At 36.5% G+C, this 18,285-nt stretch overlaps 1 protein-coding gene across 7 annotated transcripts in view; it reads right to left on the reverse strand.

Moving 5' to 3' along the window:
• Positions 1–353: 353 nt before the first annotated feature.
• Positions 354–18,285, reverse strand: part of LOC139354527 (proton-coupled zinc antiporter SLC30A2-like) — a 407,471-nt gene continuing 389,539 nt past the window's right edge. For 6 of the 7 annotated variants that reach the window (XM_070998777.1, XM_070998778.1, XM_070998773.1 and 3 more), the window contains one exon: positions 354–788. In XM_070998777.1, coding sequence (XP_070854878.1) covers positions 548–788 — 241 coding nt within the window. In that variant the 3' untranslated portion in view covers positions 354–547. The remainder of the gene's footprint in view (positions 789–18,285) is intronic. The other variant, XM_070998772.1, reaches the window with a different exon arrangement.

Raw genomic sequence — 18,285 nt, forward strand, 5'->3', positions numbered from 1 at the left:
CCTCACAGCATTTATCACAACTTTTATCATGTTTATGATATAAGTTTTATGAATTCTCAAAAGCCTGAAATGAAATTTACCCCTTTTCATGCGAATTCATGAATTTATTTATTCTCAGCTGACAGAGTTGCCGGACCGGTATGAAGATACGATATGTGCAATGAAAATATAATATATATGAAAATTCGATATAACAAGGGTAAATACTTTATTAATAAAAACAAGAAAGTGTCAAAAAATATTATTGAAAGGAAGAAAATACCATCTATTTTAGTATGTTACATGTTTTGGCGTTCTTGAGCTAATCTTAAGAAGTAGGTTACAATATTGAAAAAAAAAATTAATTAGTGTAACAGAAACAGTAGGTTTAAAATGAACATTTTATTTTTATTTTTCGTCTAGGCAAGGCCCAGTATGCAGTGTCGATGACCCAGGGCCAAAAGGGAATACTGTTATTATAGCTTACTGAAACGGCAATATTTGATTCACCACACGCTATTAAAGTGCAATGTAATCAACACTTTTTGTTGTACTTATGTATTATTACCTACCCAGGCTGTTGTAATAACTTCGTCTCATCTATAATAACAATATTTTCCATGCTTGGATCGTTATCTGTCGTCTTCAATGCATCATTCTTTATAAAGCTTTTACTACTAGCTGCCGTAACTGAATACGTGTCAGTATGTATGTGGGAAGAACCGTGACTATGCTGGTGTCCATTTCCGTGACTGTGACCGTGTCCTTTGCCGCTTGCGAACCAAGAGCCATGCAAAATGAACATCATTCTGTTTAAAATTTAAAATTTATTGGATTAGGAGAAAAGAAAGGGGAAACGCTATGGTCGAGTGCCTCGACTATCATATATCCGTTACTAAGGGAACCACTTTAATTGGTTAACTAATGACCCGATATTATCAACTTTCAGCACGTTGATAAATATTGACAATTTAAATAAAATAAAATGTATACTAAAAAATATTTAAAAAATGTGAACGCCATAAACTTTTGCGATCTGTGGACGTGCGCTTGGAACTGGCCTGAAGTAAACATGCGCTCTCAAAAAACCTTAGAATTTTCTTTAGAATATAGTACTCAGAGCAGCTAAGAGTTTCACTAGTCAAAAAGCTTATTCTTTACTGTGTGACCGAAGTTTTCAAAGTTCACCAGCGATGCATTTATATTTGAAAGTGGCCTAAAATTCATTTTAGTTGCATAATTTTGCATTAAAGTATCGTATTCGAATGGTTTCTGTACTAGTCGACCCGTATTGAAGTTTTAAATACCGAAGATTTCAAAGTTCACCAGCAATTCATTTATATATGAAAGTGGCCTAAAATTCATTTTAACTGCATAACTTTGCACTAAAGTATCGTGTTCCAATGGTTTATGTACTAATCGACCCATATTGAAATTTGAAATACCGAAGTTTTCAAAGTTAACCAGCAACGCATTTATATTTGAAAGAGGCCTTCAATTATTTGTTGTTGAAGCTTGTAAACTAAGTGTACAGGTAAATTGGTACTCCATTATTGTACATTTTCAAACTTTTTGAAGAAAACAAAGAAGAAGCTATAGTCGAGTACCCCGACTATCAGATACCCGTTACTCAGCTTATGGGACCAAAGGGTAATAGAGATATGCAATCAGCAAAGAGAGATTGAAATGCGCCACTTACCCGTAATCTTAATATGTGGTAATGTGGGCGGTAGACAGATTTAAGCGTTATGCGCGTTAGAGTGGCCGTGGCAAACTTTTTTTGGATCAATCGATAGGTACTGACGAGACCAATACATTTCAGTTAAAATTTTGTTTCTAGCATGAAAATTGTAAGCGCCACAGGCTTGGTCGGTTTGGGGGCGTTAGAGTGGGCGTGGCAAACTTTTTTTAAATTAATCGATAGGTATTGACGAGACCTATACATTTCAGTAAAATTTTGTATCTAGCATGAAAATTGTGGGCGCCAAAGGATTAGGGGGTTTGTGGGCGTTAGAGTGGGCGTGGCATATTTGCGTAATAAATCTGAGATCCCATTTCTCTATCTTTGATGGTTTCCGAGATATCCGCGTTCATACTTACGATTTTTTGATCTTTTTTGGGTCAATCAATAGGTATTGATGAGAGCAATACATTTCAGGTTAAATGTTTATTCTAGCATCAAAACTGTAGGAGCCACAGTTTTGACGGTTTGCGGGCGTTAGAATGGGCGTGACACATTTTTGAAACAACCTTGCGCTGCGCAGGAATCTCAGGAATCTGCATGCCTAATCCAGGTATTGTAGCTCTTATAGTTTCCGAGATCTAAGCGTTCATACGGACAGACGGACGTTATAAGTAGAGCGAAGAAAGACCCAATGTTATCCTTTGAATTCTGTGCTTTCTCACTGATCTACGGCTCATATAAATTTGGTGGGACGTACACACAATCTACTGAGCTAGCCGCACGAATCTCGTAGCGAGCAGACCAACAACATCAGTTCGTTACAATAGATACCAACCACAACCACTAAGAGTACAATTGGTAAAGCAAGATTCTGCGCGAGCTCGTTATACAACTTAACATCATCTGCGTACATAAGTACACGTTTCTTTACTGGGACTAATGTAAAATGGAGCCGATCAATGTTACTTCCTTGTGGCACACGTAAAATAACTCGAATTAGGGATGAGAAAGACTTTTAAAAATGACTCTTTGCGTCCTGTCATTTAAATAACTTGAGATCCACTTAAAAAGATCACATGGCAACCCTAATAGGTCCAATTTCAGGATTAGATGCGGGTTCACAGAATCAAACGCTTTTCTGAAATCAGTGTAAGCCACGTCATTCTGAAGATTTGTTTTAAAACCATTTGACACCAATGAAGTAAACTTCAAAAGGTTGGTATAGCTAAGACACGCCTGTGGTAATCCCTTTTTATAATTTGGAATAACAAACAACTCCCTTAATATATGTGCAAAATCAGAGGTTTCTAAAGAAAAATTAAAAATCTTGTGCAAATTAAGTTTCTCTCCAGTGAATTGATTAAAAACAAGGAAGAACGCTATAGTCGAGTACCTCGACTATCAGATACCCGTTACTCAGCTAAAGGGACCAAAGGGAAATGGAGATATGCAAGCAGCAAATCGAGATTTAAATACGCCACCTACCGGCGGTAGACAGATTTAAGCGCTATGGGCGTTAGAGTGGGCGTGGCAAAAATTTTTTTGGATCAATCGATAGGTATTGACGAGACCAACACATTTCAGTTAAAATTTTTTATCTAGCATGAAAACTGTGGCCGTCACAGGTTTGGGCGGTTTGTGGGCGTTAGAGTGGGCCTGGCAATTTTTTTTTCGGGTCACTCGATAGGTATTGATGAGAAGAATACACTTATGTTAAAATGTTTATTCTAGCATCAAAACGGTAGGAGCCACAGTTTTGGGCGGTTTGTGGGCGTAAGAGTGGGCGTGGCACATTGCTGAAACAAACTTGCGCTGCGTAAGAAGCTCAGGAATCTGCACGCCAAATCTCAATAGCCTAGCTCCCATACTTTCCGAGATCTCGGCGTTCATCCGGACGGACAGACAGACGGACAGACGGACATGGCTAGATCGACTCGGCTAGTGATCCTGATCAAGAATATATATACTTTATGGGGTCGGAAACGCTTCCTTCTGCCTGTTACATACTTACCGACGAATCTAGTATACCCTTTTACTCTACGAGTAACGGGTATAAAAATTTATTTTTATTTCTAACAATCACTTATTCACTATTACAATTTTACAATAGGTCGAACTTATTTAATTCACTGCTCTTGTATTTATTCTCGAATTATTGTTCTGCTCGATTCGGATCTCAAAAACGGACTGCCTGCTCTCTAGTTCAATGATCAATAATCAAACCTCGGCTTAAGAGATTTTATCCCCAAAAATTGATAAAGAGAATGACTCAAGAGAGTCGGAAAATAGGATGATGCAATTTGCCAATTAAATTCGAAGTCCAATCTTGGCCGGAAATTGGTGTTTACATTAGCGGAGTTTAGGGACCGCTTTGGGGATCTTTTTGTTTACGTTAGCGGACTCGGGACTCGCTTTAGGGATCTTTTGTTTACGTTAGCGGAGCTTGGGGCTCCGATTGTTTAAAATATCGGTTTGGATGTTTACAGCATCCGTTTGATTCGGACTGCGTGAAATTGATCTGGGTGGGAATGATTTGGAAGCCTGCTTGGCAGAAATAGCTGACCACGGATTTATCTCGGGTCTGTCAGAGTTATTTGGAAGTTAGCTCTCGGCTCAAAGTTGTTTATAAATTGGGTAAGAGCCCCTAAATAATGTGTCATATAACTCCCCCCATTCTAAATTGAATCGTCCCAATTCATTGGAACTGTTGGGTATACTGAATGTAATTGATTGGTTAATTCGGCAATGATATTTTCTTCTAGGGTATTTTCATTGTCGGGTGTATTATTTATCTCAATATCGTAAATATTGCTTTCTGGTTCGATTTCTATCCGAATTTGCCATGGTTTGAATATTAAAAATTTTCTGAATTTGATTATAATCATAATAATTAAATATATTAATGCTAATATGATTAATATTAACGTAACTAATATTTGAGTTTGTTTAATTTGAGTAAATGGATTTAGTATGATAATATTATCAAATGAGAGTTCCGAATCATTAGATATAATATATTCGGATATTAAAAAATCTGTATATTTTCGAGCTGTGATGTATTCCAATATCTTATTGTCTACATTGGTGTAGGAAATATTATTAATTATAGAGGTGCCATTAAAAGTAATTAAATATGACCCATTTAAATGAGTGTCATTAACTGCATTTTCTCCATTTACAAAAATGGCTCCATCTTGGATTACATCTACCTTTTTATTTTTTTCTCCGATTTTGTTACAAAAAGATTTTTCTCCATTTAGTAATCTGGTGAAACAAGAACCTTCTGGGTTAAGTGTGCAATAATTGTTAAATATTTCTATCTTAAAATTAGACATTACATAGTACTTATTTCTACATTTTGCGACGTGATTATCAATTTATAATTTTCCATCATCATGTGAAATGGATCTTGAATTGTAAACGTCACAGCGATCGGTAATAATAGGGTATTTTATGTAAATTATAATAAGGTCTTGATGCAAAGCGATTTTAAATTCAGATATATCTAAAAGGTCTGTTATAACTACAGGTCTATTTTCGTGTTTATAAATTTCTTGTATATCGTCGTTGTTTAGAATTTTAGTATTAAATACATCGATTTTGGCGAGTGTAATTGTGTCCATTAAATTCATAAGATCGTAAGTAAGCAAACGCAGACGATATTTTCTAAGCGGAATTTCTTGATCTTTAAAGGCTTTTTTGAATTCTTCAGATAAAGATTTTATCTCTTTAAATATTTTAGAATTAATAACGAATTGATCGTTATTATTTTGTATTAAATCATCGATTTTATTTTGGACAGTTATGAAATCATCATGATCTGGTGTTCCCGCTATCTATTTCCAAATAGTGCCTATTTCATTAATGCCTCTTTTCGATCTACTGGGTATAATTTGGGAGATAAGTATTTTGATAATTTTTAAATCGTGGGATATTTCCCAAAGAAAATTGTTGCTGTCGTGACTCTTCAGAAATTCTGTTTCAAGATTAATTATATCTCTATAAAGACTTATATTAGTTATATGAAATAAATCTGCGTATGATTCATAGATAAGAACATCTTTGGTATCCTTGTAAAGAAGGAAATCATGGTTCGTGTAATCCATAATTTCGGATTTGGTTGTAGCTACCAGCAGTAATAAGTTTATTATTGAAATCATTACCTGTAATTTGAAACAAATTATTTTATATTATCTATATGAATCGTACGGTTTCTGATATTTATAATAACTTTATTAGGGAGATTTTCCTTAACTACTTGTTTTTATACCCGTTACTCGTAGAGTAAAAGGGTATACTAGATTCGTCGGAAAGTATGTAACAGGCAGAAGGAAGCGTTTCCGACCCCATAAAGTATATATATTCTTGATCAGGATCACTAGCCGAGTCGATCTAGCCATGTCCGTCTGTCCGTCTGTCCGTCTGTCCGTCTGTCCGTCTGTCCGTCTGTCCGTCTGTCCGTCTGTCCGTCTGTCCGTATGAACGCTGAGATCTCGGAAACTATGAGAGTTACAATACTGGGATTAGGCACGCAGATTCCTGAGATTCCTGCGCAGCGCAAGTTTGTTTCAGTAGAGTGCCACGCCCACTCTAACGCCCACAAACCGCCCAAAACTGTGGCTCCTACAGTTTTGATGCTAGATAGAAAATTTTAACTGAAATGTAATGTTCTCATCAATACCTATCGATTGACCCAAAAAAAAATTTGCCACGCCCACTTTAACGCCCACAAACCGCAAAACCCTGTGACGCCCACAATTTTCATGCTAGATAAAAAATTTTAACTGAAATGTATTGGTCTCGTCAATACCTATCGATTGATCCAAAAAAAAATTTGCCACGCCCACTTTAACGCCCACAAACCGCAAAACCCTGTGACGCCCACAATTTTCATGCTAGATAAAAAATTTTAACTGAAATGTATTGGTCTCGTCAATACCTATCGATTGATCCAAAAAAAAATTTGCCACGCCCACTCTAACGCCCATAACGCTTAAATCTGTATACCGCCGGTAGGTGGCGCATTTTAATCTCGCTTTGCTGCTTGCATATCTCCATTTAGCTGAGTAACGGGTATCTGATAGTCGAGGTACTCGACTATAGCGTTCTCCCTTGTTTGTATCTAGAATTTAGCTTGTTTCTTTCCCCATGTTTCTTTTCGTAAATTACCTCTCCTACGTGATAATTCTTATTTTGTCTATCTTTATTGTGGAAACGCAACATTTTCTCTTGAGCTTGTTGCAATAATTTAGGCATATCTTCGTGTTTGATTTTATTAAATAGTATGTCAAAAGGTCGTTGGTTGGTTATTGAGTGAATTGTTAAATTATATTTTTGTGCTGCTTTAATAATAATTTCGGAATAATCAGCTCATCTTTAATGCAGCGAGCAATTTCTGTTAAAGTAGAGTGTGCCCTTTCTATTTGTCCGTTGGACGTACTATGTCGAGGATCTGCAAAGAATAGAGATATCCCATTTCTTTGAGCAAAGGATTTGAATTGGGATGAAGAAAAACTTGGTTCGTTATCTATCATCAAAGATTTGGCTAATGGAAATTGTTGTAAAATTTCTGAAACTTTATTTTCTATATTTAGTTTGTTAGGGATTTCTTTTACGACCAAATATTTCGAATAGGAATCTATACAAGTAATGAATATAAGATTTTGGGCGTAATATATGTCAAGATGCAAATTTTCACCTTCTCTTTCTGGAATAGGCGCTTGACCGATAGGAATCTGTACTGGGTGTCTGTTGTATTTGTTTTGATTGCAGATTGTGCAATTCTTTATAAATTCCTTAAGCTTTTTGTATAAATTAGGCCAATAATAGAGTCTAGTTATTTGCTTATAATTTTCATCAAGCCCTCTGTGAGCTCTACAATGAGTTTCTGTGATAATCACGGATCTGTCTTCAGCGTCTTCGACATCCTGGACAAATGTCTTAGTGTATAAAAATGTATTTATAAAATTGTCTTTGAGTGGTTTTTGAATTCTATAAAAATCTTCTAGAGTACGGTGAACTTCTATTGTTATATTGGGTGGAATATATTCTCTTAATATTGATATTAAATTTTCTGGAGTATCATACTCTATTATATGTCTATTATTTCCGAATACATTAATCGACTCATGTATTGTATACCTCCCCGTTGCTATTAGCAATTGTTGCTTAAACTGGTTTAAGGGTTTTCGGGTTTCTTGTATAACATTCTCAAAACTACTCTCTGCTGAATGCTGAGTATTTTGATCTGAGACCGATTCATTACTTTCCGTTAAGTTATTAATTTGTATCCGTCCGCAACAACATTTGTTGCTCCTGGCTTATAAATTATTTTGGGTAAATAGCTTTCAATAAAAGAATACCATCTTTTCATTTCGATATTTGGATTTTTTTGAGAAATGGAAAATGAAAGAGTTTGGTGATCGGTATAGATCTTGATGTTGTTAACCCCATATAAGTAATTACGAAGGTTTTAAAAAGCCCATACTATGGCTAAAAGTTCCTTTTTATTTGTCGCGTATAATTGTTCAGTTTTGGTTAGAGTTTTTGAAATAAATGTGATTGGTTTTCCTTCCTGAGAAAGAACCGCACCAATTGCTAAATCAGACGCGTCAGTTGTTAGGGTACATTTTTTATTATAGTCCGGTTGTACTAGTTCTACTTGTGCAATTAAATTATCTTTGAGCTCGTTAAAAGCTCTTACAGCTGAATCATCAAACTGTATTAAAGTTTTACGTGATGCTTTTTTAGATACTTTGCCGTTTTGGCCTTCTAAATATTTTGTTAAAGGTTTAGCTATCTTTGCATAATTTTGCACAAATTTTCTGTAATATCCTGTAAGGCCTAGAAAGCTTCTAAGCTCTCGAATATTTTTAGGGATCGGGTATTTTACAATTGTTGAAATTTTTTCGGGATCGGTTTTGATCACATTGTGAGAAACAACGTAACCGAGAAAGTTTGTTTCTAATTTAAAGAACTTTGATTTTTCAATCGAAATTTTCATGTTTGCGTTCAGCAAAATTTTAATAATGACAATTAGGTCTTTGTAATGTTGCTCATTTTTTTTTTGAAAATATGATTATGTCATCCATATAAACATGACATGTTTTACCCACTTGTTCTCTCAAAATATCGTCCATCGCTCGATGGAATATTCTAGGAGCGTTTGTCAAACCGAAAGGCATTCTTAGAAATTCGTATTTCCCATTATTTATTGAAAATGAGGTTTTTTGTATGTCAGGTTCGTTCATGAGAATCTGATGAAATCCAGATTCCAAGTCAATTGTTGAAAAGTATTTGGCTTTTCCGAGATTTGATAAAATCACTGAAGGGTCCTGCATTGGATACCTATCAGGTATAGTATTTTCATTTAGTTTTTTATAGTCAATTACGAGTCTTAGTTTTGGAGTTCCATCTTCATTGAAATCCTTTTTTGGTACCACTAGTACAGGGGAATTATAAGGACTTCTACTTGGCCTTATAATTTCTTCTTTTAGCATTCGACTTATTTCTGAATTTACAAAATCTGAAGCTGATAGAGCATAAGGGTATTGTTTGCTGTAAATGGCCCTATCATTTACGGTGTTTATTTCACCGCGTATATCTGTCCTAAAAGGAATCTGCATATTTATTTTTGAATGCTCTTCATTTATAATATTTAATTTTTCATTCTCCAGATCTTTTCTTTGATCTGCAGATGATATTCTTATGTTGTTGATTTTTTGATTGTCGGATAGTTCAACGACGGCGTGTTCAGAATTTTTCTATTCCAAACTTTTATTTTTGTCGGATATTTCAACGACGGCGTGTTCGGGATTTTTATATCCCAAACTAAATTCGCTTTGATTACCCATTTCAGATTCGGATCTGATTTGAGCCTTTTCATCAAAGTATTTTTTTAATATAAATTCTTTTAATGGTGTTTTCTTCTGTTAAAGAATGTTGGTTTAAATTGTTTCCGTTGTCATAATTTAATTTCTCTTCTATTCCGTTATATTTAATAACTCCCTTAGCTGTATCAATCACAGCTCCTATTTTTTTCAATAGGTTATAGCCGATCAGTAGATCTGAGTCTAGCCCTTTTATTTCTTAAAAAGTATATCGTGTATCAAAAATAGTTATCATATGATAATATTTAATTATTGAATATCCATTCACTGTGAATACTCTTTTGTATATTGGAAGCTCATTCTTATTTTTGTAAACTCCAGTTCTAATATAACACGAGGTTGCCCCAGTGTCAATTAATATTTTTAATTTTTTATTTATTTTCGGGTCATTTCTAAATAAGTAGGGTAAGCCTCCTCAATGTTGTTTAGTCTCATTGTCTTGTTAGCCGGTTGGTTAACAGTTCCAGTTGGTACCCTTTTATTTTGGGATTGTCCTTGCTGAGTGTTCTGGGTCTCAAATTTTTTTGTTTGATCCCACTTGTTCTGGCTATAATTATTATTTTGATATTTATTATAGTTTTGATTATAGCCGTTGTTAGCCCTATTCTGAACCTGGATAGATTCGTCTACCTCCATTGGTTCTGGCTTATTTTGTGGCTGCCTATAGGTGTTCCACTGATTTTGTTGGTTATTATTAAATCTACCCTGCTTCCAGGAATTATTTTTGTTCTGATTATAATAACCATAATTATATTTGTTCTGGTTGTTGTCATGATTAAACCTTAAATTATTACTATTTCGCTGGTTATTGTAATTGTTGTTTTGTTGTCTTTGCTTTTGGTTTAAATGTGTTTGACCATTTCCACCAGAGTTTGGCTCACTATTTTTTCTTTGAGTGGTTGAGAAACTATTTGCGAAATGCGCCCTCATGTTGTTGCTTTCCAATTCCTGAACTATGACCATTGCATTTGGTAGGTCAGGTGGATTCATGGAGAAAATAGTATCTGAATTTTGGCCGTTGAGGCCGGTAATGAAAACTCTAAGAGCAGTCTTCCTATGTTTTTAATTCATTTCTGCTGTTATCGGTTTGTTTCTCCCGTAGGTCATAATTGTTTTATTAATAAGTAGAGTTAACTTTCTATTAACTGTACCATAATAATCCATAATTGATAATTTTCCCTGACTCAAAACACTTAGTTCCTGTTCAATAATATGAATAGGACGTTTGTCGCTAAAGACAAAGTCAAGTCTGGCCATTATGGCATCGAAATTTAATACCGTACCGTTATGGGTTAAGGCATCGTTTGCCATTCCCGTTATTTTGTTTCTTAATATTAATGAAGCGGAATAAAATATTTCACTCCCTCTGGCATATTTCAGCTGATTCTCTCCAGCTTACATATTTATCTTCTTCTCCTTTATATTCCCTAACAGATTTGATGATCTCATAAGATGTGTCGCACTTGATATTTGGATCTATAATCTCTATCTGATAATCCTCAACAGATTTCATTTTATGAGAAAGCTGCGATCTTAAGTTAACGATCATTTCCTTTAATGGATTCAATTCAAAATTTACAATTTGCTTAATTAAGTCTCCTATATTTAACATTGTATTGTTTGTAATCGCCTGATGATGTTCTTGAGGCGGATTTATGTGGAGTCTTTTGTTTGCTCCAGTCTGGCTTGTTGAAGGTTGTGACATTTTGAGAATATTTTCAAAATCAGAAATTAATTCTTCCACTTTGTATAATTATATTTCTTTTTACAAATTTCTTATTAAATAATAATAATAATAAAAAAAAAAATATTATATCGCTCACGAATCGTCCTCTTTATTTTTCTTGTCGTTGTTTTTGAGGTTGTCGTTTTTCTTGGATGATGATCCTGCTTGGGGTCGTCCTTCCCTTTTTTGTATCTTGGGGTCTTCCTTCTTTCTTCGGGTTTTTAAATTGGTGTCTTCCTTCTTTCTTCAGTGTTTATTTCTTGGCGAGGGATTGCCCTTCAGCCTTTATTCTTTAAATGTCTTTTTGTTGATGATTTCGAAGATTTGTTTGCAATATTTTTTTAATTAAATTGTTTTTCACAATGGTTATTTGTTTCGATGAATTTTGTTGTCACTTTTTAAATTTTTTATTTTGTCCGAGCAGTGAATTTATGTTACGAACACTATTTTGTAATTTGAGATTTTAAGGGGATTATTCCATTAATTATTTTCCACCTTATTATTTTTTGATCAACACAAACTTTTCATTTTTTTGCAGGTTGTATAGGGTTTAAGGGGATTATTGCATTTATTAATTTCCACCTTATTTTTATCAACACAGGCTTTATATATTCGTCGGTTGTATCGGGTTGTTGGCCGCGCAAAATTCCTTTTTCACTTTTAATCTTTTTTGGGGTTTATTTAAAAGCTTTGCTTTAGAATTTTTTTATCACACGGCCCCACGTTGGGCGCCAATTAAGTTTCTCTCTAGTGAATTGATTAAAAAAAATTTATTTTTATTTCTAACAATCACTTATTCACTATTACAACTTTACAATAGGTCGAACTTATTTAATTCACTGCTCTTGTATTTATTCTCGAATATTCTCTCTAGTTCAATGATCAATAATCAAACCTCGGCTTAAGAGATTTTATCCCCAAAAATTGATAAAGAGAATGACTCAAGAGAGTCGGAAAATAGGATGATGCAATTTGCCTACTAAATTCGAAGTCCAATCTTGGCCGGAAATTGGTGTTTACATTAGCGGAGTTTAGGGACCGCTTAGGGGATCTTTTTGTTTACGTTAGCGGACTCGGGACTCGCTTTGGGGATCTTTTGTTTACGTTAGCGGACTCAGGGCTCGCTTGGGGCTCCGATTGTTTACAATATCGGTTTGAATGTTTACAGCATCCGTTTGATTCGGACTGCGTGAAATTGATCTGGGTGGGAATGATTTGGATGCCTGCTTGGCAGAAATAGCTGACCACGGATTTATCTCGGGTCTGTCAGAGTTATTTGGAAATTAGCTCTCGGCTCAAAGTTGTTTATAAATTGGGTAAGAGCCTCTAAATAATGTGTCATATAACTTGCACGAACAAACAGGCTAGGTTCCAAAGAGTAGACTGGTTTGTAAGTATAAAAGAAGTGAGCTTGCACATATACATATGTCGAATTACGTTCGGGTTCCATTAGAGCGGAGTGCGTTTCGGTCTGAACACAGGCGTCGATTTACAGAGAGTGACTATTCGTTCTTGTAAATGCCTATACTGTTCCTGCGAACCACACACGGTGACAGCGCCACAACGCTGACGCCTCGCTAAAACGGTTCCTCTCGAAAAAGGAAGCCTGCAACGCAGTCGTGTGCCGTGCAACCTTTTTTGTAGCGCCGCACAGGCAACATGATATGCAAAAATGATGCATGATATTCCAAAAATGAAGGACATAAGATGACACAAGAGAGGACACAAGAAACTAGCATTCCTAATATACTGAGATATACCAATCGCCGACACGGCCATACTGACTCTAACACGACCTCGTGTATAAAAGACCATAGTTATACCCGTTACTCGTAGAGTAAAAGGGTATACTAGATTCGTCGGAAAGTATGTAACAGGCAGAAGGAAGCGTTTCCGACCCCACAAAGTATATATATTCTTGATCAGGATCAATAGCCGAGTCGATCTAGCCATGTCCGTCTGTCCGTCTGTCCGTCTGTCCGTCTGTCCGTATGAACGCTGAGATCTCGGAAACTATGAGAGTTACAATACTGGGATTAGGCACGCAGATTCCTGAGATTCCTGCGCAGCGCAAGTTTGTTTCAGCACAGTGCCACGCCCACTCTAACGCCCACAAACCGCCCAAAACTGTGGCTCCTACAGTTTTGATGCTAGAATAAAAATTTTAACTGAAATGTATTGATCTCATCAATACCTATCGATTGACCCAAAAAAAAGTTTGCCACGCCCACTTTAACGCCCACAAATCGCGAAAACCTGTGACGCCCACAATTTTCATGCTAGATAAAAAATTTTAACTGAAATGTATTGGTCTCGTCGATACCTATCGATTGATCCACTTGATATTTGGATCTATAATCTCTATCTGATAATCCTCAACAGATTTCATTTTATGAGAAAGCTGCGATCTTAAGTTAACGATCATTTCCTTTAATGGATTCAATTCAAAATTTACAATTTGCTTAATTAAGTCTCCTATATTTAACATTGTATTGTTTGTAATCGCCTGATGATGTTCTTGAGGCGGATTTATGTGGAGTCTTTTGTTTGCTCCAGTCTGGCTTGTTGAAGGTTGTGACATTTTGAGAATATTTTCAAAATCAGAAATTAATTCTTCCACTTTGTATAATTATATTTCTTTTTACAAATTTCTTATTAAATAATAATAATAATAAAAAAAAAAATATTATATCGCTCACGAATCGTCCTCTTTATTTTTCTTGTCGTTGTTTTTGAGGTTGTCGTTTTTCTTGGATGATGATCCTGCTTGGGGTCGTCCTTCCCTTTTTTGTATCTTGGGGTCTTCCTTCTTTCTTCGGGTTTTTAAATTGGTGTCTTCCTTCTTTCTTCAGTGTTTATTTCTTGGCGAGGGATTGCCCTTCAGCCTTTATTCTTTAAATGTCTTTTTGTCGATGATTTCGAAGATTTGTTTGCAATATTTTTTTAATTAAATTGTTTTTCACAATGGTTATTTGTTTCGATGAATTTTGTTGTCACTTTTTAAATTTTTTATTTTGTCCGAGCAGTGAATTTATGTTACGAACACTATTTTGTAATTTGAGATTTTAAGGGGATTATTCCATTAATTATTTTCCACCTTATTATTTTTTGATCAACACAAACTTTTTATTTTTTTGCAGGTTGTATAGGGTTTAAGGGGATTATTGCATTTATTAATTTCCACCTTATTTTTATCAACACAGGCTTCGTCGGTTGTATCGGGTTGTTGGCCGCGCAAAATTCCTTTTTCACTTTTAATCTTTTTTGGGGTTTATTTAAAAGCTTTGCTTTAGAATTTTTTTATCACACGGCCCCACGTTGGGCGCCAATTAAGTTTCTCTCTAGTGAATTGATTAAAAAAAATTTATTTTTATTTCTAACAATCAAACCTACTAAATTCGAAGTCCAATCTTGGCCGGAAATTGGTGTTTACATTAGCGGAGTTTAGGGACCGCTTAGGGGATCTTTTTGTTTACGTTAGCGGACTCGGGACTCGCTTTGGGGATCTTTTGTTTACGTTAGCGGACTCAGGGCTCGCTTGGGGCTCCGATTGTTTACAATATCGGTTTGAATGTTTACAGCATCCGTTTGATTCGGACTGCGTGAAATTGATCTGGGTGGGAATGATTTGGATGCCTGCTTGGCAGAAATAGCTGACCACGGATTTATCTCGGGTCTGTCAGAGTTATTTGGAAATTAGCTCTCGGCTCAAAGTTGTTTATAAATTGGGTAAGGGCCTCTAAATAATGTGTCATATAACTTGCACGAACAAACAGGCTAGGTTCCAAAGAGTAGACTGGTTTGTAAGTATAAAAGAAGTGAGCTTGCACATATACATATGTCGAATTACGTTCGGGTTCCATTAGAGCGGAGTGCGTTTCGGTCTGAACACAGGCGTCGATTTACAGAGAGTGACTATTCGTTCTTGTAAATGCCTATACTGTTCCTGCGAACCACACACGGTGACAGCGCCACAACGCTGACGCCTCGCTAAAACGGTTCCTCTCGAAAAAGGAAGCCTGCAACGCAGTCGTGTGCCGTGCAACCTTTTTTGTAGCGCCGCACAGGCAACATGATATGCAAAAATGATGCATGATATTCCAAAAATGCAGGACATAAGATGACACAAGAGAGGACACAAGAAACTAGCATTCCTAATATACTGAGATATACCAATCGCCGACACGGCCATACTGACTCTAACACGACCTCGTGTATAAAAGACCATAGTTATACCCGTTACTCGTAGAGTAAAAGGGTATACTAGATTCGTCGGAAAGTATGTAACAGGCAGAAGGAAGCGTTTCCGACCCCACAAAGTATATATATTCTTGATCAGGATCACTAGCCGAGTCGATCTAGCCATGTCCGTCTGTCCGTCTGTCCGTCTGTCCGTCTGTCCGTATGAACGCTGAGATCTCGGAAACTATGAGAGTTACAATACTGGGATTAGGCACGCAGATTCCTGAGATTCCTGCGCAGCGCAAGTTTGTTTCAGCACAGTGCCACGCCCACTCTAACGCCCACAAACCGCCCAAAACTGTGGCTCCTACAGTTTTGATGCTAGAATAAAAATTTTAACTGAAATGTATTGTTCTCATCAATACCTATCGATTGACCCAAAAAAAAGTTTGCCACGCCCACTTTAACGCCCACAAACCGCGAAAACCTGTGACGCCCACAATTTTCATGCTAGATAAAAAATTTTAACTGAAATGTATTGGTCTCGTCGATACCTATCGATTGATCCAAAAAAAAATTTGCCACGCCCACTCTAACGCCCATAACGCTTAAATCTGTATACCGCCGGTAGGTGGCGCATTTTAATCTCGCTTTGCTGCTTGCATATCTCCATATAGCTGAGTAACGGGTATCTGATAGTCGAGGTACTCGACTATAGCGTTCTTCCTTGTTTTAGTTTCTCTTTTGCTCTCTTTTTATTTCTATTTTTTTAACAAACTTTTATTTTTACAACTTAAACAATTATTTCCACAACGAAATTCAATTTTCATTTCTTAATTTATATTATCTCATTAATGACCAATTTCACAAAATAGTATCAGACCTCCTTTAGACATACCTTAACATAAACTTTATCATTCTGTTTGGTTTTCATTAACATTTTATTATTTTACTCAGTTCATCCATTCTCATATTTAATGTACCACACGCCATGATCAAAACAAACATTAGTTTGTTCTGCACTTGTGCTTACATTAATATTACGAATCTCTTTATCGTCCACTGAGGCCACGATACTCTTTTCATCATTTCGTTACTTTCTCTTACCACAGAGGCTTTCTTGTTATTTTTTTTTTTTCTTAATTTCATTTCTGTACTCTCCCATTTCCTTTTGGCCAGCAGTACTACATCTTTTTGCCACTTCACTTGTAAGGATGCTCTCTGGCCAGGATATAACTCTCAGTCGGATTCAGAGGTCCTTTTACAATAAATTTGTAAAGTCACTGAGACGTAGGACTAGAGAGTAATATTCGCGGGGCGAACGATGATTTCTGATCAATTATCCCGGAGACTCTACGTCTATCCGCTCGAAGGGGGGGTGTATTCTATTGTACGTGGCCGAGGGATGAGGCTTGCGAGGCCAAAAATTCCACGGGTTGGACCTTCGGGCGAGGCCGCAGCCAGATTCTGTCGTGGTTGGCCGGCCTCGTGGGGGTTAATAAAACACGAAAGGAGCTGCCACCTCGTGGGGGGGTTAATAGGGCACGAAAGGATATGCCACCTTGTGGGGGGGTTAATAGGATGTGAAGGGATCTGCCACCTCGTGGGGAGGGTTAATAGGGCACGAAGGGATATACCACCTCGTGGGGAGGGAGGAATTAAGCGGGAGAGTGAGGGGGTCTTCAAGACTTATTATCATTATTATTGTAATTAATTATTTATAAATGTAACGAGTCGCCACATTCAAATTAACTTCAGTCGGAGGTGGTACCGTGGTGGTCAAGCGCACGCGGGTCTACTCGGCTGGCTGCTTGTCGGCTGTGGAAGTGGATGAAAAATACCTAACCCCATGAAGTGCCTATTTGTTAACGATAATTGAAATCTAACTTCGCGTGCTAGACAAGCTGAATTCGGAAATGAGCAACAACATATAAAATCGAAAGGAAAGTCTAGAATTCCCCTAATACCCTAACCGAGTCTCACATTCACCTCGTTAGATGTTTCCGAGGCTCTATCATGCCCACCCAACCATTGGCCGTTCTCTCCCACACGTCCGAACGACCCCATCTATACGAGCTACCCTATCGAGGAATCATTCTAGCTGCGGCAACAGATTGATAATTTAGCAAATTACAAAAATTTATTAACAGCTAAAAAGAGTAAACAAAGCGAATACATATCTTAAATCTAAGCATGCAAGAATTCATAAGATCGGGATAATGGACAAATTAAACCTTTTTATTTCTTCTTCACTTTTACAAGACACTTATTTATTATTTTCGAACCGATCGCGGTCTTGGACAAAATAGGACTGAATCTTAATTCTAAAAAACTCTCCAATGAACCTCGGCCAGAAGCTTTCCTTTTCTTAAGCTTCCAGAACTTTAATTTTTGTTTAAAATAAAAGCTTATGCTGAAACTGTCGCATCTCGTTGTGAAATGAAATTATGCTGACCGATGCAATTTGATTGAAAATCGGAACGCAATATGTTCTGAACTTAGAACGCAATACTGTGGGCTTTGAACGGAAAAGTTTGGGCTTCGAACGGAAGCTTGTGTTTACTTTACGATTGGTTTATTTATCTTAGCAGGACGGTCAAGCGCGGCCCTCGAAGTAAATGGCAAAGGCAAAGGCAGAGTCTTTAAACAAAGGCAATGTCGCTGAAGGCAAGGGTAACATAGCTGAGATTGAATTCAAAAATTTGTTTATAAATTCCATAAGTGGAACCGTTTCACGGGTTGGATAACTCTCCCCCTTCTAAAATGGATCGTCCCGATTCAATATGAAATTCATTTAATTGATCTCTTAATTCTGTTAAAAAATT

Source organism: Drosophila suzukii, assembly GCF_043229965.1.
Source record: "Drosophila suzukii chromosome 2 unlocalized genomic scaffold, CBGP_Dsuzu_IsoJpt1.0 scf_2c, whole genome shotgun sequence".
In the NCBI taxonomy this organism is placed as follows: Eukaryota; Metazoa; Arthropoda; class Insecta; order Diptera; family Drosophilidae; genus Drosophila; species Drosophila suzukii.